Here is a 24,566-nt window from a genome sequence, read left to right as displayed (position 1 = left end):
CGGACAGTTCATAAATAGCAGCTGAATATTAGCCAAACCAAAAGTGTTATTTAACTCAACAAGCTAAATGTTAAGTCTAAATTTAGCGGCCCATGTCAATGCTTGTACTAGTGATGTAAGTTGGTTCACCAGAAATAAGATCCAGTTCAGGTACATGATACGAAGGAACTGGCATTTTGGTAGGGATAGTTGGAATACTTGCTTCCATGTTAAGAACCTGAATTGCTTGTCGGATTGAAGGTCTGAAACTTCGATCAGGGTGTGCACACCATAAGCCAACAACCATCAAACATTCGGCTTGGTTTGCGTCGAACTCTAGGTTTAGTTTATGGTCAATTGCAGCCAAGACTGCATCTCTGCCATATAGGTCCCAAACCCACTCTACTAACCCTGTATCAGAAACCTTTTCCATACAATCAACTGATTTTCTACCACAAGCAATTTCTAAAGCCACTACTCCAAAGCTGAAGACATCAGATTCTTTGCTAGCCTTGCCAGTGTTTATGTACTCTGGTGCTAAGTAACCCAAAGTCCCAGCTAACCCAGTCGATTGGAGACCTAGTTCATGATCCATGAGCCTAGCTAGACCAAAATCACCGAGCTTTGCATTGAAATTGGAATCCAGCATTATGTTGCTTGACTTGACATCACGATGGACTACACATTGCTCTCCTTCTTCATGAAGGTAGAGCAGTGCAGAGGCCAACCCAAGAGCTATTTTGTATCTGACATCCCACATAAGAGGGGTTCTTCGGCCGAACAGATGAGAATCTAGACTACCATTAGGCATCAATTCATAGACAAGTAGAAACTCGCCACTCTCGTGACACCAACCAATGAGCTGCACCAAATTCCTGTGTCTCAATCGACTAATAATCCTGACCTCAGTTATGTACTCCTTCTGACCTTGTCTAGACCCCCTGGTTATCTTCTTTACAGAAATTTCCAAATCCATTTCATTTATAAATCCCCTGTAGACGCCTCCAAATCCACCTTCTCCAAGTTTTCTTTCCTCGGAGAAGTTGTTTGTTGCTGAAACTAGTTCTCTGAGCAAGAACCTCTTTGGACCAGCTCCTCTTTCAAAGTCAGATGTGATATTAACCTTCTCTTTCTGTTTTCTAGCTCGTCGTCTTTTCGACCTCAACAGCCACACCACAGCTAAAGCAAGAACACATCCTACCAAAACAGTTCCGGAAACAGACAATCCAACAATCAATTTGACATTTGGCTTTCCAGATGGTACTTCTCTTTCCTGAACTTCCAAAGTCGAAGAGAAATCCCATGACAAAAGAATATTTCGCTCTCTATATATACCAGTTGTTGCAGAGAATCCTACTGTAACCCATGCTGGAAGAATCTGTTTCAAATCAATTTGGTACGAAAGAAGAGAATCTCCACGATAAACAGGACTCTTATCATACGTCCAATACACGCTGAGGTTCTTCTTAGTAGCGTTATAAGTGATCCAAGCATTTCCAGTTTCCAGACTATGTAAGCTAGCATTCCAAGGAACAACGACAGTAGACTTGATGGAATTATTATTAATCCCAACATGTCTAAAATCTGGATCCCACTCAGGATCTGGGTAGGAGTCGAATTCAACATGAATTATCTGATTGTGAGATGTATCACCAGTTGTGGTGGTATTGAAAAGACCTAGAAATCCACCAGCTGAATTTGGAGGAATTGGATAACCAACAGGAGCAACAAAGAAAGCAAGCCCAGCAGAATAGGGTGTTTTATTTAAGGTGTCAATGGAAAAGGTGAAATGAGTGGTGAAGTCTGTCAGAACTCCGGTGGTCGAGTCCCAAAGTGGTACACGTTTGGCATAAGTAGCTCGACCAACACGACAAGTGTAAGTGTATTCATTGATCAATTCAACAGTACCAATCTTAGTAGTAGCATCACCTTCCAGTATGATGTCACTGGTCTGAGGTCCAAAGCTTGATATGTTAAAAAAGATAGAGTTTACCGCTGGAAGGCGAAAGAAGACTAAAAGAAAGAAATGAGTAAGGAAGTTTTTGAATAGGAACACGGTCATGGACTCTGCAAGATGATATGAGATTTGAGTAGAGATAAGGACTACAAGTTCAACGAATGCAAGAATGAAACTAGATCAGAGAAATTTGATGATGAGGTATCTAAATTGTCGTCTACTTCAATTTTATAACTTCTAGCTTGGACTTAAATGACAACCAACTTTCCAAATGGACAGAAAAAACCAAGACTCTAGAGCACCATTGCCGGAAATGCTTTTCAGGAAGGTCAAACACCAACCAAACAGGTCTAGAAACACCAATTAGATAGGTTTTCTAATGACATTGCGTGGTGCACACATCTAAATTATTGACAATCTATTTCAAAGTTATACTATTATGAAAATCCCTGCACAATTTCTTAGAACTAACGCCTGCAAACAGATATGGACTGACAAATAATTTAATTGGCAACAAGGACCGAGAATCTCTCTGGTGTCAGAGAACCACTTCAACTGCGGAGAGTATATGCTCAATCAAGATACTTTACAAAAACATTAACTTCAATATTTTATGCTTAACAGAAAGCTATAAACATGGTACAAACAATTGTTCGACACGTAAAGAGGCGCGAAAAACGTTATGCGTATAAAAATAAAAACCAGATAAGTGCGCATGGAAAAGAGAAATCAATAATCAGCCAGTCAAAATAGTTTTGAGAACAAGAAATAAAATATGAAGTAATCCAAGGAAAACACGAGTTACTGCAGTGAAAATGGGGAAGAATCTCATTCATTCTGTAGTAGGTAGCTATATATCGTTTTTATTTACATGAATTCCAGTTCTGTAAAGTCGAGGAATTACAATTTATATGATATCAAATCCGCATAAACAGAATACATCTCTTCTGACAGTAAAATGGGCACCACATACAGCTCCACTCTCTTACTGCAGTTGCTGACTATCACCTTTCCTCTGTAAGAAAATTGACCCAAGTAGAAAAGCTATGCCCGTGATTGCAATAGTGAAAAATAAACGTTTCTGTGAGTATCCATTTCGATTGCGTGGCCTTCTTTGAGCAGGAATTTGATCCCTATCAACATCCGCATTTCCACCCCTTCACAACATACCAAGATACTATTTCAGAGGTTTGGTGATATCATTATCAAGGATCTAATTTCTAAGTTTCCCTAGTTTCAAGTAAATGCGACGAAAATCTTAAAGATCCAAAATCAAAACAGAACAAAATTGCATTCACATGCTTGAAGCAGCACCACGTGAGCCACTTTCTTGCAAATAGCAGCCGATCAGATTAGTATCGGCCAAAGCCTCGAAAGCCCGAGACGGCGGTGACGAATATAAAATGAAATTCTATATACAAGCATTATGATATGATATTTGAATGGGTTATGAATTTTAAAATCATGGAAACACGTTTCCTGGCAGGTAGCGCTCTTCTTAAGACAACAGTTAAGGTTCCAGTTCTCGGCAGCTAATAACTGAACGGGAACCAATCCTTTGACACAGACGTAAACATTTAAAACACGACAGGATATTCATCCAATCACACAAAAAACTGACTAGTGAGTGTTTCCAGTGGTCATGAATTTCAGGATAGATATAAGTAGAAGTTACTCTTATTCCAAGCATCATATATAATTGTTCAACCGTGTGGTTCGCAGACGTTCCTTGCAACTTACTACCACTAATAAAACAGGTAATCAACCTAGGAAAAGGGTTTAGGTTAACTTTCTCACCTAGAAGATCCCGCAGTACTATCTGAAGTCCCATGAAATCTGATATCATGGTCAAGTCGTTCACGCAACCGGACATATTTGCTACACATAGGACAGTATTCTGTCCGGTTTCCATATACTTCCTGAATATAAAAAAACATAAAATTTAGTATAAAAAACATAATTATGCCTTTATTAGACGAGAGAATGTTAAATTTTAAGAATCATCCATAGACACCTGATGCTTTACAAGATCAACTGCAGGCAATGGAAACTCGCAGTATTCACACGTTACAATCCTCCGCGGGCAGTTTTCACCTTTATGCAGTGCTAAAATTCCACGATCAACTGTCTCACTGCACAGCGAACAAGACACCTGCTCCCATACAAAATATATTACCAACTTGACATATTGAACTAAAGAATGTTCATAACATGTGCATGGTAATTAGACCCGTACATTACACTGCATACGCCATTCGTAATACAGCCAGGTGTTGGAATTTCCCACCAACTTTCAAAGAGGGAATCTAGTTCATTTACTGCTTTGTGAAAGAAACTATTCTCAGCAGAGCAACTAAAAGTGATCGCAAGCAACGTAGTTAAACATAGGGGCACCACTATTCCTTACCATTTAAATTAAACTGAAAGCAATGATATCCGAATTTGCCTCACATTCTTTCTAACAGAAATGAGAGGTCTGGTTCAGAATATACCTTGAGGCTAAAACCAACAAATTCATATATTACATAAGTGGGAAAAAAAGAAAGAGAGAGAAAGAGAACACTGTGAATTTGTCACTTGACTAAAAGGGTGTGTAGACCGAAACAATGTAATTCATCATATGCATATCGGAGATTCAAGATCTTGAAAAAACTAATATGCCATGGAATATGTATCGCTCCCTTTCAATACCTTCGATAACCTTTTGATTGGGGCTACTACAAATATATAAAACTACTCAAGTGACACCAGTACTAACTTATAGCTTACGCAGCATCTGAATATCGAATTTCTAACTGAATCAAAAGCACAATCTACGGAACAGAACAACAGTGACAGTTGATATATAATAAGTCAGATGCTTTGAAAATACAAAAGTTCTAAAGAGAACAACTTTGACATAGTTACTTTTTCATTACAGATTGCTGTAAGGTACTTGCACATAGAATCGATCATTACAATTATGTAAATCGAAGGTCATGAAAATTGCATCATTTAAAACAGTAAAATATTTAAAAATAAAATTGCATATGAACATACTGGAGCATGAGCATCGAGATAATGTTCTTCAGCATGTCTTGTGGGGATCATATCTCCACAAACTTTACATCTTTCCAGATTTCGAGAGCAGTGTGCATAATGTAAATCAATATTTGTAGCTGGGATAGCTCGGTCACTGAATAAAATTCAAAGGTAATCAGTACATAAGCAAACAAGAACATACCAATAAACTCACAGTTTGTGGACAAATAACATTAAGCGTGCAAACTCTACCGCATTACTCTTGGCAGTGGACACAAGCACAAAACGCTGGTCCAATGAACCTTAAAAAGAGTCTTTGACTGGTCTTGAGCAAACACTAATTAACATACTATCACGCTGTCAAGACGAGGATATTAATAGCCATAGAGGCTGACTTGAACTTAAGCCTTTTCTAATTTCTTTGCTAGTTTTATGCTACTTTTCTAATTTCTTACTAGTTTTATGCTATGATGTTCATTTAAATACTCTTTTTATTTTCCATCTTAAGGTACCATGTTCTTCTACATACTCTTTGATTCCGTTCGTCGTGTATTTACTTTTCCACAGAGTTGGCAACTGTTGCCTCTGTAATCGTCATTCATTTTAAACTGCAAAGTTGAAATACAATCTATGCTGTAGATTTTACAAAAAATACATCACTTTCTGGCTGAAAATCTTCTTGGTTTCTCTAATGACACGCACAAAACTCTACTACATTAGTCTTGACAGTTGACACAAGCACAAAACTCTCGTCTAATGAACCCCAAAAAGAGTCTTTGACTCGTCTCCGGCAAACAGTAATAAACCTACTGTCACCCTGACAATACGAGGAGATTAATAGCCATATACAGCTGAGTTGAATTTGAAGTGTTTTCTGGCTTCTTTTCTAGATTTATGCGTGGATTTCATCTAGATACTCTTTTCATTTTCAGTCTTAAGTTTTGATGTTCTTCTACTTATCTTTTGTACTATACGCAATGTATTTTACTTTTCCACGGAACACAGAAAGTTGACAACTGTTAATCTTTGTAATCAATGTAATTGTAATTCGTTTTAAATTGCTAAGTTGATATGCTACCAATACTGTAGATTTTAAAAGAATACATAAATTTCTGGGTAAAAATCTGCTTGGTTTCTCTATCAATCCTCTAAACAAAACCTATTTCCTTTAATTTAAGGAACGCATTAGGACATGAAAATGCATGTTCTCAGGACAATCCTTCATCAAACTATGCCAGAACAATTTTTCATTCCCTAGATAATAACCTTTCAGGTTTCCATTCCTACACAGAGCTGTTTTCAAAAAAAAAAAAAAAAATTCTTACAAAATCTGGCTAACATTCCAAAATTATACCAACAAAACGCAAAACAGAAACAGAATAAAATAACAGTGTTCAGCTACAATTAATCAAACCAAACAAACAGAATACCACAAGATTTCCAAAATTATCCAAATCCCTGCAATCCCTACATTAGGCGTTATTCACAAAAGCTCCAATGAGGTATATTTATCAATACGAAATCTATATTTAATCAACAAAAAAACCACAAAAACCTAATTCAAATCACAACAAGATCAAATTTGCAGAAATTAAAGGAATCAGATGGATCGAATTACCAGTGATTGCAGATACTAGTAGATTTCTCGAAAGGAATCGCCATAAATACCAAAATTTACAGTTCCTTACCGTTTTCTCCTCGATCAAAACTCTGTTTAATGAAAAAAAAAATAGATATAAGAAAAGAATTTGAATGGCAAGCAATTGAACTAAGAGTTGGATGAAATGAATCCTAATACCTTGATTTCTACGCTTTCGTTGATGCGATTCTTGATTTTAAAGAAACAGAAGAAGAAAAATGAAAACCTAGAAATTTGGGGAGTTGATGGTAGGTACGTCTACTTGGAGATATTATTTGGGGTCTGCCGATTTTAATTGGGGCTGATTTGGTTTCTCCCATTTATGGTTTCACTGATAAGGGGTATCCTATACTTTACACACCTATCCTTTAAAGGAAAAAAAGGGTAAAATTCCACGAATTCATTGTCGATCATCTCCAACAAAATATGAACTGTCGGTTGCAGATAACCAATCGGCACTGCTTAGCAGTGAAGCACGGACACACCGGTGTTGGTACCGTGTCCGTGTCAGACGCGTGACGGACACACGACACATGTGGGACACCGACACGACACACGTGAGAAAATCTATACTCCATTTTAGTAGTTTGGTGACTTATTGTGTCAAGAAAATCAGTATAATAGTTAATTTTTCTATATGTGAGCTAAACTAACGGCATAAAATTGAGTTTTTTTCATGTATTTGCGTGATTAATGTATTTGATATATTATAACACTATGATCTTAGTATATAAAAACCATCTTATTAATGTATATATAAACGTGTCCGTGTCCTGATGATTTTGGATTTTTGCCGATCCCTGTGTCCGTGGCGTGTCGTGTCCGTGTCCCGTGTTAGTGTTTGTGCTTCCCAGCTGCTTAGTTAATTAATGTCATGCAGATTGTCAATGGTCAAATGAGACTACCGAACTGGATTCTACAATCACTACTCTCACATATTCTCTACTCTTTTTATTCAACACACAAACAACAGTGTCATCTCTAAACTCATCTTCATTTCAGCCACAACCACAACAACCCAATTGATTCACTCACACACAACTTCAACCATTAACATTTTATAACATTATAAACACAATGACCCCTACAGCTTCATCTGCATTTTCAACCATTATCTCCACTCTTAAGAACTGCATAACCACAGCTTCCACACAGCACATTTGTTTCCTCAGCTAACCACCAGATACAGTTGCAACTCCGATTCCATTTTAATCCTCTTACACTAGTTTAGGCATCTTAGCTTAATCACTTCAAACTTAATCTATACAACCAACAATATCAGTTCACCTCCAAATCTACACCCAAATCAACCTCGGTTCAAAACTTAGATACACCACTATAAAATCTAAATAATTCAACACAACTTTAAACTACAACCCCATCTATATTCAAATTATCAACTCAGACATCCACCAGCAACAACCATTCAACCCCAACACAAAACACATTCAAGCCTCCTTCAACTCAATCCAACATTTCACTGAAATCTAAATTGAACTTCATACAATCAGTTTTAGCTTAAATCTAACTAAACCCATCTAGGATTCATCATCTCTTATCCAATTTACATAAAACAGATTCAAAATAAAGAACCCTAATTTTAATTCTCAAATTACCTTTTATGCAGGTTTTATATCAACCGCTTGAATCAACACCACCACTACCAACTAAAACTATCTTTACTCTTCTTAGGTCTCAATCTGAGTCTCATAATCATCAATCCTCAGAAAACTCTAATTCATAAATTGGGGAAGAACATGAAACCCTTATTTCTTCAATCTCTCACTTTGAATATAAATTGAATACCAATTCTTCTTCTTTACTCTTAATACACAAAACCCATCTCCAATCTTCCCCATAAACTCTCAACTTCATCTTTTACATCTTCTCTGGATTTCTTATGAAATCCTATCTCTTGATTAAATCATCAAAAAAAATGTATAACTTCAATTAAGTATCAAACCTTCATTCTACATCAATTAACAATCTGATTTAACTTATCAATTTCATACGGCTCCAGAATTCATTTCAAAACCCTAACTCTGCTTTATAAAACATCAGAACCACTTTCAAGTATTCATCAACATCAGTAGCTATTCTACTGCATCTTATCCTCTTTATAAATCGATTCTCTCAATTAAGTCTCTATATTTTCTCTCAAATACTCTCATAAGAAGAAAAACAGGGGAGAATAGAAGAAAGAAGAAGAAAACAAAGAAATGAGCTTATCTGCTCGATGCGGTCTCAGTGATAAGGCCAACAAAAAATGATAAAGGTACCCTCGCAAATGATATTGGAATCCAGGTCGAACCAAATTATAAAATGACTATTTTGCCATTTATACGTATCTGATGATTAATTTTTCATATGGTATCTGATTGACACGTTCGAGTAGTCCATCTCGCATAACTCTTCGAGATCTATCTAACGATACTAGTTTCGTGTCTAGATCCTTTTTATATTAATTTATATTAATCAACGTTCATGTTAAACTAATCGTGTTATTATCGGCTAAAACGTCACTTGACCGGTCTAATAGAGTTGACGAGCTTGAGGGTCCTTACAAAATTATTCGAACATTGGACTTGAACATGTTGCGGATCGAACATCTGCCTACAATTTTAATGATCTTTGCAGTGATATAGTTTTCTAATGAACTCTGCAGTGATACAGTTTTCAGCGAACTTCGTACTTCAATGATTCCTGCGATGGCATCCCGATTCTTTCTTCACGAACTGAATTCCAGGTTTTTGCTAAATTTTCTCATATGGGAAAACAAGATTCTCTTTATCGTATTCCCCTTGGTCGGCGCCAATGTTTGTACCAGATCGAAATAGTTTCAGGCACAAAACACAATTTATTTGACGATGATGATAAAACAAACAAAAATAACAGAGACAAAAATTTAACTTGGTTTGGAAAGTTTTGCCTACATCCATGGACGAATCCCCGTCGGGAGAGATATTTTATTGATCTATCAATTACAATGATTTCTGATCCCTTTTAAGGTTTTCTGGTGTATTTCCCTGTATTGGGGATTTATTTATGGCCTATCCTTTTAGGGTTGAGATTCCTCTCTATTTATATACTTGAATATGTATATATGTTAAACCCTAATTTTGAGATAAATTTCCTCTGCAAGTAACTTTCCAGCAAGACATCGGGAATGTTCCAGAATTTTCTCCGGTCAACAATTATTTCCGAAACTTCTAAAACCTTCCTGGAGGATTCTTGCATTCGATCAGTGGATACGGTCCAAGCTATCATGGATCAGAGGATTTTACTGGTGGGTCTTGAATTCGACAAGTGGGATGAATTTCATATGTTGGCTGCATGTTGACTGTGGCTGTCGAGATTTGACTGGTAGGACTTGCTGGCAAGTATAATGGGATGGAAGTCGGGATGGCAGACTAGTTGGCATCATGGCTGGCAGCATGGATGGAAATATTAAATTGAAGAATGGATGACAGCATAACTGGCAATCTGGATGGAGGACTTGGCTTATGGGCTTGTCCATGAGACTTGACCAGGGGACAAGGCCGGGGGACATGGCCGGGGTACTTAGATGACGAACTGGGTCTTGAGCACTTGATGTTTACTTTGACCTTTGACCGCTTGATGACTGTGACCATTGATTTCATAGAACATTGGGAAGGCTGGAGAGTTGCGCCTTCTAGCCAGGTGAAAATCTTGGGTGATAGCTAACGGCGGTCCAAACAATATTCTGGCCTAATATGTGGTAATTTTATCATGGTACAAATATCTCCCCCTCTTAACCTCCAATTTGTTGTGGAGTTAAGAAGTTTGGTTTCTCTTTTATACTGACGATCGTTGATAAAAAATTTCTCCAAGAGTGAATTATTGTTGTTGAAGCGAGAAACAACTTTTCCTCGTTGTTTGCAAAAATCATAACCAAGATGCTCCCACGTGAAGTTTTTGTGGTTGAAGACTGAATGAAAATAGGTGAGCATGAACCATTGTGCAAAAAAAAAAAGAACTGGGTTGAAGGCCGAACTGGTCTCAATAGTTACTGATGAAACTGGACCATGGTGACTATTGAGATACTGAACAGCTGCAGTTGTGTTAAACTAGGTTGGTAGCATTTGTTGGATAAGTTAGACTATCCTATCAATCGTTGCGCAAGAATCCGTATGGACTGTTATTGCATGTGAAACTTAGATGAAATCTATAGGCTGGTAGTAATTACGCACGAAACTGGATTGTCAACAATTCCAGATGAAACTAGATTTTGGTTATCACATAAAACTGGGTACGTAGAAATCATACTATTACTAGATTGCGGCAACTATGGGCTGAAGGTGGATTGCATCAGCTATGAGAAACTAGACTGCAACAGTTGCGAGCAAATCTGGAATGCATCAGTTGCGTCCAACTGATTGCAACATTTACTGAGAAACCGGACTACAACAGTAACGGTTAAATGGATTTGTACAGTTCATAGTAAAACTGGATTGCTCCAACTGAGTATAGCAGATACTAGCAAAGCTGGATAGGTTGAACCGGTTTGGTCAAAGATCTAGACCGGTTGTTGAACCAGATACTGGACCGGTTCGGTTCAAATGGTTAGGTTGGGGACGAAACATCCACATATTCGTATAATACATATAAGTAGTGTTATGAGCCATAGAATTCTCACTAGAAGCATATATGTATCTGCATTCAGATGTTGAATAGCCATGTGTCCTGCAAATCTTACATTCAATATAGTAATTACATCTGATAGGATTTGAAGGTGGAAATAAGTTATTAGTGGATCCCCTATATCTGTTGCCACTACAGCCACCATTATCAAATATGCCACCTCGAAATCTCCTCTAAATCCACCACCAGATCTATTACCACGATAACCATGAGATCTATTAAAAGTACCTCTCTGAGGATAAAAATTTCATTGAGGTTGAGATGTTGGAGGACAAGATGTAGGTCCGGAGTAATTCTGATAATAAGCCGAAGGTGGGCAATAACCAGAGTATTCTGAGTCAAAAGAAGGTGATGAAGAGGTATAATGGTGTTGTTATGTAGAGATGTTTGCAGAAGCATTGGTTAGGTCTACTTTCGACTCGGAACAAACTCTAGCTTCTTCAGATAACAACAATTCTAATAGCTCGGCAGAGGTAATCACATTATCATTCTTCAATTGTTGAGTTCTAATTGAAGTCTTGAAGGCATTAAGTTCAGCTGGTAATCCTTGAAGAATGTGAAATACTAGATCCTTTTCAGAAATAACTCGATCTATTTGAGTTAATTAATGCGGTATAGATTTTTCTTTGTTAAAGTACACCAACATAGAATCACTACTCTTTTCCAAATTAACTAATTTTTATTCAATTGCATCAATGTAGACCTCGTATTAGCATTATTGTTATGTTCAAGACGAATCCAATTTCATGAGAGAATGTGCAATCAGTTACCTGATAGTGATTTTCTTCAGTACACGTAGAGAACAACCAATATAGAATAGCTTGATCTTGATTTACCCAGTAATTGTAGATCGGATTGCGTACAAATTCGTTTTCAGGATCTAAATCTACAAACGAGGGATCTTCAACAATTGCTTGAACTGCTGGATATGATTTTCTGAAAAATTTGACAGGACGTTGAAACGATCCATCAACAAAATGAAAAAAATTGTAACTCCGTAAAAGCTGAACGATTTGTGATTTCCAGTGAGATTCATTGGTGATTGTTAATTTTGAAGGTGGTTTGAAGGTTAATGGTATGTGTTTGTTGATTTCTGACATTGTTGAACTGTAAAATTGAATTAGGGTTTGATAAAGATATCTAATACCATGTGAAATAGAAGAATGTCGCTGGACAATTCTCTCTTATTGTCTTTTATTGATTTGATTAACTTCGGTTACAAGAAAAGAGAATCACATGATTCTTTTAAACCTCTATAGACCACCAACACAAGTTGCTTTTTCTACCGGTTTCTAACGTACGCTTTGACCTCTACGTGCCAATTACCACACGCTCACAACACATATATACAAACACGCATATAACATGAATAGAATGCTATTCTCTAACATACACTGAGTTCTACCAAAAAACATGCACCCAACCCAAGGTTCAATTCCAAGATATGATGTTTTTTGCAGTCCGTCATGAATAAGTTCATATACTGTTCTTACTGCTTTTTCCGCAGTTTGGATAGTAATCTAACCGCTGATCATACAATTAGCAATACAATAAAACTCTTTCGAATTGTTTATCTGCCAAAAACATTAACCCAAAGAATGTCTTTCAAACTGTGAGATAGTCTGAAATCAAGAGTGTGAGGGGGTCTATATCTTTACCTTTTGAGTAAAATGTCATTTCATACCTGCTAACGAACTCAAAATTTCAGTCAATCTTATCTTACTTTTATTGAACCTTTCGTACATTTTTGTCCATTTTTCCAACTAATTTATACTGTAGTGGTATATCGTAATAACATCACCAAAGCATACAAATAGTTTGTTTAGGACGGAGCAACTAGAGAGCATAACGAAGAGTCGCACCACACAAGAATCTTTCAAAACAATAAAACAGATTGTTAATCTTCAAAATATGTCAAGTGGAATCATTTATGAATTGCACTTAACCAGTGACCACATTGATGATAATAATCTATGGGGGGTTATCCGACCTTTTCTGTCTCTAGAAATCCATCATTTTGGACTAGGTAGCACAAGAATAACCTTTGGTGCTCGGTACCTGTACTTCAGATGTTCAGAAGGATATACTTTGGTATCCCAAGTGGGGATCTACAGACTGATGCTTGACCTTCATTGGGTGCTTGACACTTGTCCAAACAACTTTTTTGGCCTTTTTTCTTTGTCTTTCTCTATGTACAAGCCAATGCAAATCGTTTTGTGTCCCTTTACCTTTAGATCCTAGGTACTAGGTTAAATTAAGGTTTGGACCGTTTGGTTAGAATCTCATTGGTTACTTCAAATCCTCAAAAGGCCAATTCACATGGTCTCTCAACCAGTAGAAAATTTGCAGCATAATAATGCTTTCCCATTCTTACTTGTATGCGTGTGAATTCTACTAAACTTCATTACCAAAATGTCCAGGATGATGTACTTCGCTCTGCAACTAAAATGTAAACTAGTAACTTTTTGTATAGAATATAGATATCCTGCAAGTTCCAAGTAAATTTCACCTGAAGTTTGTACTACGTACACTTTACTGTTGAAAAAATCACCTGCAAGTTCCAAGTAAAAGTTGTGATGGAAATTGCTAGATAAAAGCACTTCTCTTCTGAAGGTTGATGTGGATGTCCTTTCCAAATTAAAAAGAAGGGAGGAAAAACAGATCGGGACCATAAAATGATCACTTCAGAGTCAGACAACTTCAATTTAATTATGATATTCAGCATTAATTCTACTTCATTCTTTATCTATTCCTCGTACTACTTGCCTATATTTTATGTTATCGATGTGCTCTGTAATTGAGCAACTACCTACTGATGGTTAGCATTATCTAAGGAAGATTAGCATGTTCCTCCATTATACTAAACTGGCCCCTAATACTAATCCTAATTTGTAGGTCACTTTGAGTACAATAAATTTTAAAACAACCACAGAATAAAACTTTAAAACAACCGCTGAAAAAGGATATCCAATTAGCTTCTTACCCAGTGTAAAAGGAAAATTTGGCTGATGCAGCTTAACCTTGTCAGAAATGCATTTTTTTTTTTAACACAGCCAGAGTATATTAGCTAGATAATAAGTTTTTCCAATACATGCCGAGGAAAAATAAATAAATTATAAAACATATAAATTAACCCCATTGTATCACTAATTATGAATTGATAGATAAGACATACACGGAGTACATGTACTTACTAAGATTAAGCTTTGCTCTCCATAACCTATACAGAATTCATTGCAGAAAAACCTCAACATTTTTTCCTTGCTCCTTTTGTCATCCAATAACTAAGAAAATTCACTTGTACATTAGTATGATTTTGTGTAACTACAAAGTGACTGTTTTCCAGCAAGGAGTTACACCTTGAACGACACATACAACATGTGCGTATGTACCTGAAGGCCCAGATGTTGTGCAAGTTAGGTTCTCTCAAAAGCAGTAAAATTATGCAACATGAATTTTAATATCATATATGAATTTTCTAGTGCGAGTCAAATTCATTATAAAGCTTATTCTTCCTATGTTCCAAAATTGATTAGCAAAATTGCTAATAAAATAAAAATCGACTATTAGTATTTGGTTTGATTCCACAAGAAATAGTTTTTATTAGAAACTAAGAACAAAAATAGAAATGTTCCAACCAAACTATCAGAAAGTACAAGCTCCATCAGACAGACTTTATAACACAAAGTTATGATGCGACCAAATTCGGTTCAACACGCTGACTCAGTTGTACTAATTCCAGAAACCTTCAAACCATGGAAAAAATATTAGCTTATATTTACGCCAACTGTTTTAACGGACATATAATGAACTTTCTTGCAGCTATACATACCCCTGTCTAGTTCCCTTCTCTTGTAAACTAAAATGTTCCCTTTGGAAAAAAAAATATTTTTGAAGGATTGAAACTAAAAATTCTGATGGACTCTGAATGATTGGCCTGACTAATGTATAACCACATTGCTAATACATTACATCAAGACAGCAAGTAAAGGTGAAAAGTTACATCCCGTTGTTATCTCTTCTCTTATCTCTCATCTCTTTCATTCCCTGTTGGTAAACAATTAAACAATTAATCCCAGGTGTGGGGTAGCATAACTTAATCTAGAAGTAAAATGGATATTAAGATAGTAAATCAACAACTTAAGATGGATCTTGAGCCTTAGTTAATAGTAAATCTCAAAGAAACCTACCAGTATGGATTTTAGAAGGACTCTACATCAACGTCTCCACAACAAACAGACAAAGACATTAATCTAGACAAAAAATGTTTCAAAAAGGAGCAAACGGCGAAGAGACGTACACCCATATCCGATAAACATGTAAGAGACGTACATTGTCATTCTCCCAACACTAGAAAAAGTGCAACATACATCATTTTGACCAATGACTGTAGAAATTGGTGACTGAGAATGACTGCAGAAGTCTAATGAGAAGGTCATTGGTATAAAGGTTAACGTGCAGGCACAAAAAAGAAAAAAAAGGGAAAGAAAACCCTATCTACAATATTCTAGTAATTTGTTTTAACGTGTCCTTCATCCATAGGAATATCCTTAAAATAGTAATATGATTAAATTATGGACGAAAAAAGTAATTAAAGTGCTCTGTACATTTATTTTTGTTTAGTGCTTGTTAGTTTCCATACATTAAGTATTCCACCTTGGGATAATAACAACTAATTTTAGTAAAACTAGGAAAATGGTAATGTTTTCAAACATAGGTAGTCTTTACTTCATCCCAAAACAGCGGACTTTACTTCATCCCAAAACAGCGGATTAGCTTAGATGCCTGGATAGACAAAAACCTCTGTCAAACAAAAAAGTCACCTCTCCCTCTCAGGCTAACCAAAGACTATCAAAAAATAGCAACAATTCTTCTTTTAGCTTCCCATTTATAAGTGGAGAAATTCTTCTTTTAGGTTCCCATCTTTAAGTGGAAGTTTGTTCATTACCTATTTTTAGATCTCTATTTTTTGTTTTGATCTTCATTTCCTTTCTAGATCTCTCTCTCCCCATCCCTCTATCTCTCCCCCTTGACTTCTTTGTACCAGAGATACTTGGAATTTTAAGAAACTAGCTAAATAAGATGGGGAGAGGAAAGATTGTGATTCAAAGGATCGATAACACAACCAGTAGGCAAGTGACTTTCTCCAAACGAAGGAATGGATTATTAAAGAAAGCCAAAGAGCTTTCTATTCTTTGTGAAGCTGAAGTTGGTCTTATTATCTTTTCTAGCACTGGCAAGCTCTATGAGTTCTCAAGACCCAAGTAATCTATCTCTCTTTTCATCTCCTGTAATCCGCTCAACTGATCCTGACTAAATGTGATCATCTTTTTATTGTCGTGTCTGTCTCAGTTGAGATCCCTAATTACGTTATAGTTCATTAAAATCAACATAATATACATGGTAAGTTTTTTCAGGAAATGATACCTTTGAATTTGTTTTTTCATGTATCTGAATTAAATAGCATCCATTGCATCAGTACGAACTAATATAAATTTATTAGGGTACTAAAACTCTTCCTGATATCCTTGAATTTGATTTCTGTTAGTCTTCTAACTTTCTATCTTGACCAATTTGTTTCACCTTTTAATTTGTTGAAATAAATTGAGCACGGTTCAATCAATCTACTAGTACTCTAATGGATTGATACACTTAAGACCAATCTTTTTATGTGTCCCAGTATCCAACTCGTGTCTGTAATGTGAGTCTCTCGATTTGTTGTCTGAGTACCTGTGTCGATGTCGTGTCCGCAATGTCCACTCCATTTACTGTCTAAGTAACCCTATCCGTGTCGCGTGTCTAATGTGACACTCCGTTTACTGTCTGAGTCACCGTGCTGTGTCTACTAACAGTGTCTTGTCTGCATAATGTAATACTCTATCTACTGTCCTTATCATATCATGATTTATGTTCACTAACAGTGTCTCGTACTTCAACGTTTAAAATGAGCTTGGTATTCTCTTCTTTTAACCAATCAATAATCATATTTTCAGAGATCTGGTGCCCTTGGAAATCTATGTATTAACCAATACTGTAATACAGATAACTCCACTGTTTATAGCCATACTAATCTATTGCTAAAACCTTTATATCTTGATTTCCTTATCCGGTGATGATGTTCTTATTCCCTCTCCTTTGATCTTGTAAGTGTATAAATTGCAACTGGCTAGCCAACCAACAAAACTTAATTAGAACCCTATTTCCTTAACTAGCCCAAATTTTATTTAAATCATGAAAAAAAAAGGTACGACACATAAAATCAAATTAATAAAACAAAAGAGGCTAGTTATCTATTTATGACATATAAATTAAGAAAATTTTATTTATTGCATCATCCAAAATCTTCGATATTTTTAAGGTGATGTGACTATCCAATCCACTGAAAATGTAAGAATCTCATTACTTTTAGCAAGAAAGATGTTGGTTTGTTGTTGTCTGGTGCACTATCATTTAATCATTGAAACACTAGCTGCTTTCTATCCAATTTACTAGTCTCCTTGTATTGGAACTTGTGTTGGAATCTTCATTGTCAAATTTAATTAGTATTTAGAGCTAGTACTATGTTAGATGCCTCAAAGTGCTCATGCTTAACTAAGGGTCCTTATGAGCTCCTTAAATCTGAATGATACTGTTTTGTGCTAGTGAGCAGTTCTCTAAATAAGATAAGGGTTGCACCATACATCAACTTTAGTAACAGACGTGACTGTGCACAGTCCTTAAATAAGATACATGTAGATTCTACAATCAACCTGTAAGATAAAAGTTATTTGACTACTGTGCTCTTTTTTTCCTATTCTAGGATAGGATTTTTGACTGCTGTTAGACAATGCCCAGGTCATAGTCTCATTGCTAATCTATTTATTTCATCACCCACTAGTGTGCTTATAAGATTTGATCTATAAAAAATAAATGGCTTAAGTTTTCATTAGTTAGGTGCACTTTGATTTCAGTGAGTACCCCACAAATGATGATTTGACTTGCACCAAGTGTTAAAAATCAGTAACAGCTACACTTAGCATATATAAGTTTCATATTGGGTTAGTCCTGTATGACGAAGCTGTGTCGAACTATTATCTATCATGATGGCCACTAAAATTATAATTACAGCATGATGACATTATGGACTACGAGCAGCGCCATTATATTGGTGAAAACCTAAATAGACATGTTTAATAAGACAAGTTTGCAAATGATATTCTTGTGAAAATTTAGCTCCTATATAAACTCTGATGTAAATTATCAATAGTATCTTACCTGTTTTACAGCATGAAATCTATAATCGAGTGATACAACAAGTCGAAGGAGGACCAGCACCATCCATTGATGAATGCAAATTCAGAAACCAAGGTAATCTTTCGTCAACCTTCAACCTGTGTTAGTTTCTTCCTCTTTCTGTTAGAAACCAAGGCATACTGCATAAGTGGGATTTGCATGTTCATCTAAATTACACAAGGAAACTTCAAATGATATTTGCATTTGAATCCTAGGAAATGTATTAGCCAGCTAAGAAATTATGCGTCCATACTAGATCTCATCCTGACAGACCACATTCTTACAATATATGAATAGCAATCTCACTTCATGCTAAGTGGTATTCCAACCACATAGTGTGTATGTAGAATTGTAGATTCTACTAAGCCTTCGAGGAAACAACATACAAAAATTTACAACTTGCAAAATGAAAAAGTTTTCTAGTACTATAACAGAAACAAATAGCAACGATGTTACGAAGTACACTGACAAGAGAAGAGTATCCAATTAGACCTACCCTGTATCTGTAATATTTTTACCATGAAACAAAAATTCTAAGGTGGTAAGATATAACCACGAAAATTGTGATGCTCATGATAGTAGACGATTAAATAATTCCTAACTACAGCTTCCACCTTATAGTACGTAGGAACACGAAACACACAACAGTGACTTGTCAGCAACTATTTTTTCCTCTCTTTTTTTTAGTTATCCTTTAAAGTTGATTCCGATTTATGGTTTAAACATAGAGACCAAGTTATGCAGCAAGGAGGAATCCTCCAGTCTTTCATATTTCCAAGTAATGATGTCTGATACCTCCCTGTAAAAACAGCTACCTTTCCAGAAACTTATGATCCAACTTTCACACAAAACCACAAAGTGAAGTTAAACGTGGTTAGATCCAGTTTCCAGCTTCCCACTCCCTTCTACGGATAAGACATATGCTGATCAAGGAAAGAGCTCTCTTATTAAATTACGATTGAGTTTGAAGTACCACCCACAAACACATTCATTAAGAAATTCTTTTGTTACTTCAGACTCATTACTGTCACCAAACTCAAACGGATAACACCTATCAGCCTTAGGAGATCAATAAACTAATTCCTCCAAATACTGACATGCGTTGGTTCCTTCCTAGGATTTAACTCAGCAGAAGGCAATACTAGAATAGTTAAGATCATGCAAGTTCCACATTCACTGAGCCTGAGATTTGCTTAAGCGAGAATAAGTTCATGATCATTTTAAGACATTTACAATCTATGAAACTCCCGTTCTCTTTCAGTAGGGAATGAATGGTTCCGTACCTGGGGCCAACTGGTTATGAACTTATAAACTACAGTATTACACAGATGGTTATTCACTAAATAATACGTGCTCACACACAAACAACAAATATGTCAGCAACTTAAGCCATTTCAAGAGTTGTAACTTAGAATAAAAAATCTTGTGGGTCTATCAGCAGACTAAAAAACCTTCTGGCGGAATACCAGTTTTCACAAAATAAAAAGGGTCCATTGAGTGCAGGATATCTGCCAATACACTTACGGCAAGTCACACATGAAAATTTGGCTGCCTTTCAGCAGGATGAAATTCCAGAAACATGCAGTAACCGTATGTTGGCAAACAGAATCTAGATCACCTCCAATTTCTGAGTTCTTCTGTCTCAACTTGCTCACTGCATGGTTCTCGAATTTATTCTGCAGTATACAGATTCTTGTGGCCAGGCAGTTGGACAAGAATTCAAGCTTCCATGAAAAGTTTGTCTACTCTCTGAACCTTCAACATCAGTTTCCTATTCGAATCTATGTTGTGCAAGGCGCCGCCAAAAGGCCGCCTAGGCGCCAAAGTGGCCTTATTTTCAAACAGGCGCCACGCTGGGGGAAAAGACTGCCACTTTTAAAGTGGACGCCCAGGCTAAGGCGCCAGTTGTCAGGGCGCCCAAAGTGGTATCTTTTAGAATATCTAAAAAATATTTTTACTTATTTTTCAATTCTTTTGCAAATCTTTTCCATTTAAGATAGATAACTTATCTTAGTTAACTTTCAAAACCCTAAACTTAGTTACTTCTCTATATATAATCCATTTACTATAACTTTATAGATTCAAGTTCTCTTTTCTCTGTGAGTTTGTAACACCTCCTATTCCAGAGGCTCCAAAACAAAAATATAGCTATGTCAAGTTCTCTCTTTTCTGTGTGTTCTTCTCTTCTCTGTGAGTAGTTTCTATTTGTTATTTTGATATGATATTCCTAGTATATATATTTGTGACTACTGACTAGTATACTTATACGCTGCGGCTCGAGATTTTACCCTCCACGCCGAACCGCGCCGCGCCTTATGCCTTGCACAACATAGATTCGAATCCTAAAAGCTACCATCCTGTGTTAGATGCTTAACTCTACAGCATGTTCCCTCATCTAGATTGGTCCAGCACATGTGTGTGTGCTAAAATCTACCATCCCTCTACAGCATCCTGTGTTAGATGCTTAACTCTACAGCATGTTCCCTCACCTAGATTGGTCCAGAACATGTGTGTGTGCCTCACCGTGTTCATTTAAACCTTGAGTTTATTGTTACTGTTGTGGGTGGTAAGAGCTTTATATGCTACCCATGAACTAAATACTACATGGCACACCTGAATATGTTTCACTGATCCTAACAACTAATATGCAGATTTATTATTCTGCTCAGTGAACTAATAAACAGTTCTGCACAGATGATTCCCAATTTTAATTTGCAGAGAATGATAAATTTACTTTTATTTGTGATGTTGATTGCAGTAGCCATGTTAACAATTACTACATCATATACATTACTTGTTCTCCTTCTTAACATGAAATTAGCTATGGGTTATTTGATAAATGCAAGCTAATAGATTTGTGTACATCAAATACTAGCATTTTTAACTTAAGGTTATTTTACTTGCAGTTCTGAGAAAGGGAGGCAGCAGCCTTGAGGCATCATTACAAAACTTGCAAGAAAACCATCGGTATGTTATTTTAACTAATAATTCAAGAGTGCTATTGATGCAAACTAAAAAAGGAAAATGCAAAGACTTACTATATCCATGTGCTGAATGTTCATCGAGTTGGCTCTATTAGTTAGTCCCAGACTGAATAGAACGCGCAGGGAGCTGCACAAGACAAGAATAAATCACTTGAAGATAAAAACTATGACAAACTCTTGAGGACGACATCATTGTGATTCTATCATCATCTCAAGATTTTAACAATTACAAGCATTCATATGACTAATAATTCATAAACATTAAGAATACAACGAATATGAAAATAAAGGTCAAGAAACACACAAAAACAAGATGCCTTTGGTACCTAGAAAAGCATGAATTAACTTTTATCCCCTATGGATATTATCAGCTGAACAATAAATATAGAGATGTTGACAAGCCAAAGAATGGCTAGATTCCACCAAGGGTTGGTCATAGAAGCCAGCCCTAGACGAATGCTTCTGGACTTTCTAGCAAAAATTTATAACTGCTTAGACATAAATGTGAACTATGTCATGTGGATTTCCGCAGTCTACTATTATATATGTCATGAAAAAAAATGGCAGGCAATTGATGGGTCAAGCGCTTTCCGGTTTGAGCGCTAAAGAGCTACAAAATTTGGAAAATCAATTGGAAATGAGTTTGCGTGGTGTCCGTATGCAAAAGGTCTAACTTACTAAATCCTCATGCCATGCTTTCCAAGTGAACAAATCCTAACAAGGTTTTTACTTCCACAGGACCAAAAGCTAACTGATGAGATACACGAGCTAAACCGAAAGGTCTCCAAAAAAAAATGGCAATCACTTACCCATTCCATTTCTAAATCAATATAACTCCAAAAAGCTAACACTTCTTTTATTACACTGCAGCGGAACCTCCTTCACCAAGAAAACATGGAACTATTCAAGAAGGAACACTGTATATGTCAAGAAAACATGGACTTGCTAAGGAAGGTACTTGCTCAGACTGTATAGCTTCAATTAACATGACACGTCCTGTTGTATTCTAGCTAATCCAAAAGCATTAACTTTTGGTCACAGATAAATGAAGCGAGAGATGCAAATGAGACAAATAGGATTTCTCATTCTCCAAGTGGCTTTAATTGTGAAGAGGATGAATGTATTAAACTCCAACTAAGCCAATCACAACAACGAAACTATGCTACACCAGAAAAGCCTATAACGCCTAGGTAATGCCCTGATTCCCTTAGTGTTACAAGTTATGCGGTGCTAGTTATTTCATTTTAAAACTAATGCACTAAAATGTCCATGAACAATATGCAGCTGACAACAACTGCAATGACGAATGGGAGTTACAATTTTGGCAGAAAATTTCCCTCTGAGCTTCACTCAGTGACTCTGCATTAATAACCAATAAGAATAAAGTATAGCCTGAAGCTAATTATCGTTCTCTTTCAATTGTGCAGTCTACCAGTCTGCAATGTCTGGTGGGCGTCGACCGACCTTACTGCCAGATCTCCTAAAGTCCTTCATTACATTGTCCAAAGATTCCAATATGTTTTTTGACGTGAGGTGTGATTTTCAAAATAGGTATGATATATTGAAAGTATAGAACCTTTATATTTGGTTAGAAGATGGTTATAAGATGACTATCCGTGTACATTAACAATGATTAATAAATATGTCTGTATTTGTTTAATTTTGTCGATATATTTGCATGGATTATCAAATCTTAGTATCGGAACCTGTTGCCATCAAAAGAAAAATACTACTAGCTCAAAATACAACCACCACAGCCAACTGTGGTGCTTAAAGACATTTTGAATTTCTAACATAAGCGAGGTACGGTTAAAGAAGTGTTGTATCAACTATCAAAGAAACTGAAATCTAGAAAAGTTGTAGGGAGAGAAATAAAAAGAAAAAAATTCAATGAATAGGGGACATATTCTTAGCTTTTCGGCCTAATTCTTTTGGCAAGGCAAAATCATAATTTTGCAACAACTTATCCATGCGGTGTAACATGTAAAAGTAGTAACACTAATCCAGAGAACTCTTTACATCACAAGAGTTTGTATCATTCCACTACTTCTTTTATATTTATACATAAAAACCTACACCTCAAGCTTTGCAGAAATGAAGTTTCTATAGAGCAAGTCTTATAGTGGAATCCATCTTATTCCAAGTGTAGAAAAATCATGGAATGTCAAGTCTAGTGCCTTCCAAGTTGGTGTTTTCCATGAAAAATCCAAGCAGTGGTCCACGGTTTCGTATAATGGTCCGTGGAATCCATGGTAGTGCTAATCAGATTAGCGTAAAACACTATTCAAAATAGCGCACTAACAGACAACAAGCGCTAATCAGAATAGCGCCCAACGCTAATCAGAATAGCACAAAGCGCTATTCAGAATAGCGCTTTTTTTTATCCGTAGATATAAAACGAGCCATTGGAAATCTAATGGCTGAGAAAAAAAGGCTAATCTTAATAGTGTTTTGTGCTATTCTGAATAGTGTTTTTTTAGTGCTATTTTGATTAGCGCTCAACGCTATTAAGATTAGCGTTTTTGTTGTTCCACCACTACACTTGCGCTTCCATCCACAATTCCAAATGCTGAGGTGGCGTGGAAGATGGAAGATGAAACTCTTCCACCATAAGACTTGCTCTTAGATATATCATGAATATTAGTTCCTAAGCATTTACTGATGTATGCAGTTCTTTTGTTCCAGTTTCAGTGTCTCAAGTATTTGAAAAGTGCCTTGCGTGGCTGTACCCACAACATTAGCCATACAATCGAACTCTTACTAATAGAATTTAACCCGTCTAATCTTAATCTCTACATCAAACGAAAGAGGTCATCAGACCTCGAAAACAAACAAATAATCCATGTGAGCCGTTTTATCATATCGTTTTCTCCTAGCAAGAAGGGTAATCTAAATTATCCTTGCTTGAACCATCCACAGCATCTACGCCCATCAAGTATTATATTATCATATTCATAAGCTATCTAACATTCATCTTGTATACACCAAAGACATTGCAATTCAAACCCATGAGTCACGACCAAAATAATTGATACAAACTCATCTCTGCTAT

General features: G+C 36.3%; 2 protein-coding genes and 1 pseudogene across 2 annotated transcripts; 1 reads left to right on the top strand and 2 right to left on the bottom strand.

Annotated features, from left to right (window-relative positions):
* Positions 1 to 2,186, bottom strand: LOC113286642 (L-type lectin-domain containing receptor kinase IX.1-like). The gene has a single exon (XM_026535209.1). It carries the CDS (start codon positions 2,039 to 2,041, stop codon positions 83 to 85), a length of 1,959 nt encoding a protein of 652 aa, XP_026390994.1. The 5' UTR covers positions 2,042 to 2,186; the 3' UTR covers positions 1 to 82.
* Positions 2,187 to 2,737: 551 nt separating this feature from the next.
* Positions 2,738 to 6,915, bottom strand: LOC113286641 (XIAP-associated factor 1-like). Its single transcript, XM_026535208.1, has 6 exons — positions 6,756 to 6,915; positions 6,576 to 6,667; positions 4,976 to 5,111; positions 3,951 to 4,088; positions 3,734 to 3,855; positions 2,738 to 3,093 (listed from the first exon to the last, which is right to left on the bottom strand). Exons 2-6 carry the CDS (start codon positions 6,617 to 6,619, stop codon positions 2,922 to 2,924), a joined length of 612 nt encoding a protein of 203 aa, XP_026390993.1. The 5' UTR covers positions 6,620 to 6,667; positions 6,756 to 6,915; the 3' UTR covers positions 2,738 to 2,921.
* Positions 6,916 to 16,089: 9,174 nt separating this feature from the next.
* LOC113286555 lies at positions 16,090 to 23,041 on the top strand (annotated as a pseudogene).
* The last annotated feature ends 1,525 nt before the right edge of the window (positions 23,042 to 24,566 follow it).

Source organism: Papaver somniferum, chromosome 6, assembly GCF_003573695.1.
Source record: "Papaver somniferum cultivar HN1 chromosome 6, ASM357369v1, whole genome shotgun sequence".
Taxonomy (NCBI): domain Eukaryota; kingdom Viridiplantae; phylum Streptophyta; class Magnoliopsida; order Ranunculales; family Papaveraceae; genus Papaver; species Papaver somniferum.
This window is presented reverse-complemented; position numbering and strand designations above follow the sequence as displayed.

Bases quoted from the DNA above. Each gene is read 5' to 3' on its own strand.
- LOC113286642 (XM_026535209.1), bottom strand. From the start codon at position 2,041: ATGACCGTGTTCCTATTCAAAAACTTCCTTACTCATTTCTTTCTTTTA.
- LOC113286641 (XM_026535208.1), bottom strand. From the start codon at position 6,619: ATGGCGATTCCTTTCGAGAAATCTACTAGTATCTGCAATCACTG. The intron at 5,112-6,575 runs GTAATTCGATCC...AATTTTATTCAG, and splicing joins ACTAGTATCTGCAATCACTG to TGACCGAGCTATCCCAGCTA. The intron at 3,094-3,733 runs GTGAGAAAGTTA...TATGTTGTGAAG, and splicing joins AGTACTGCGGGATCTTCTAG to GGGTGGAAATGCGGATGTTG.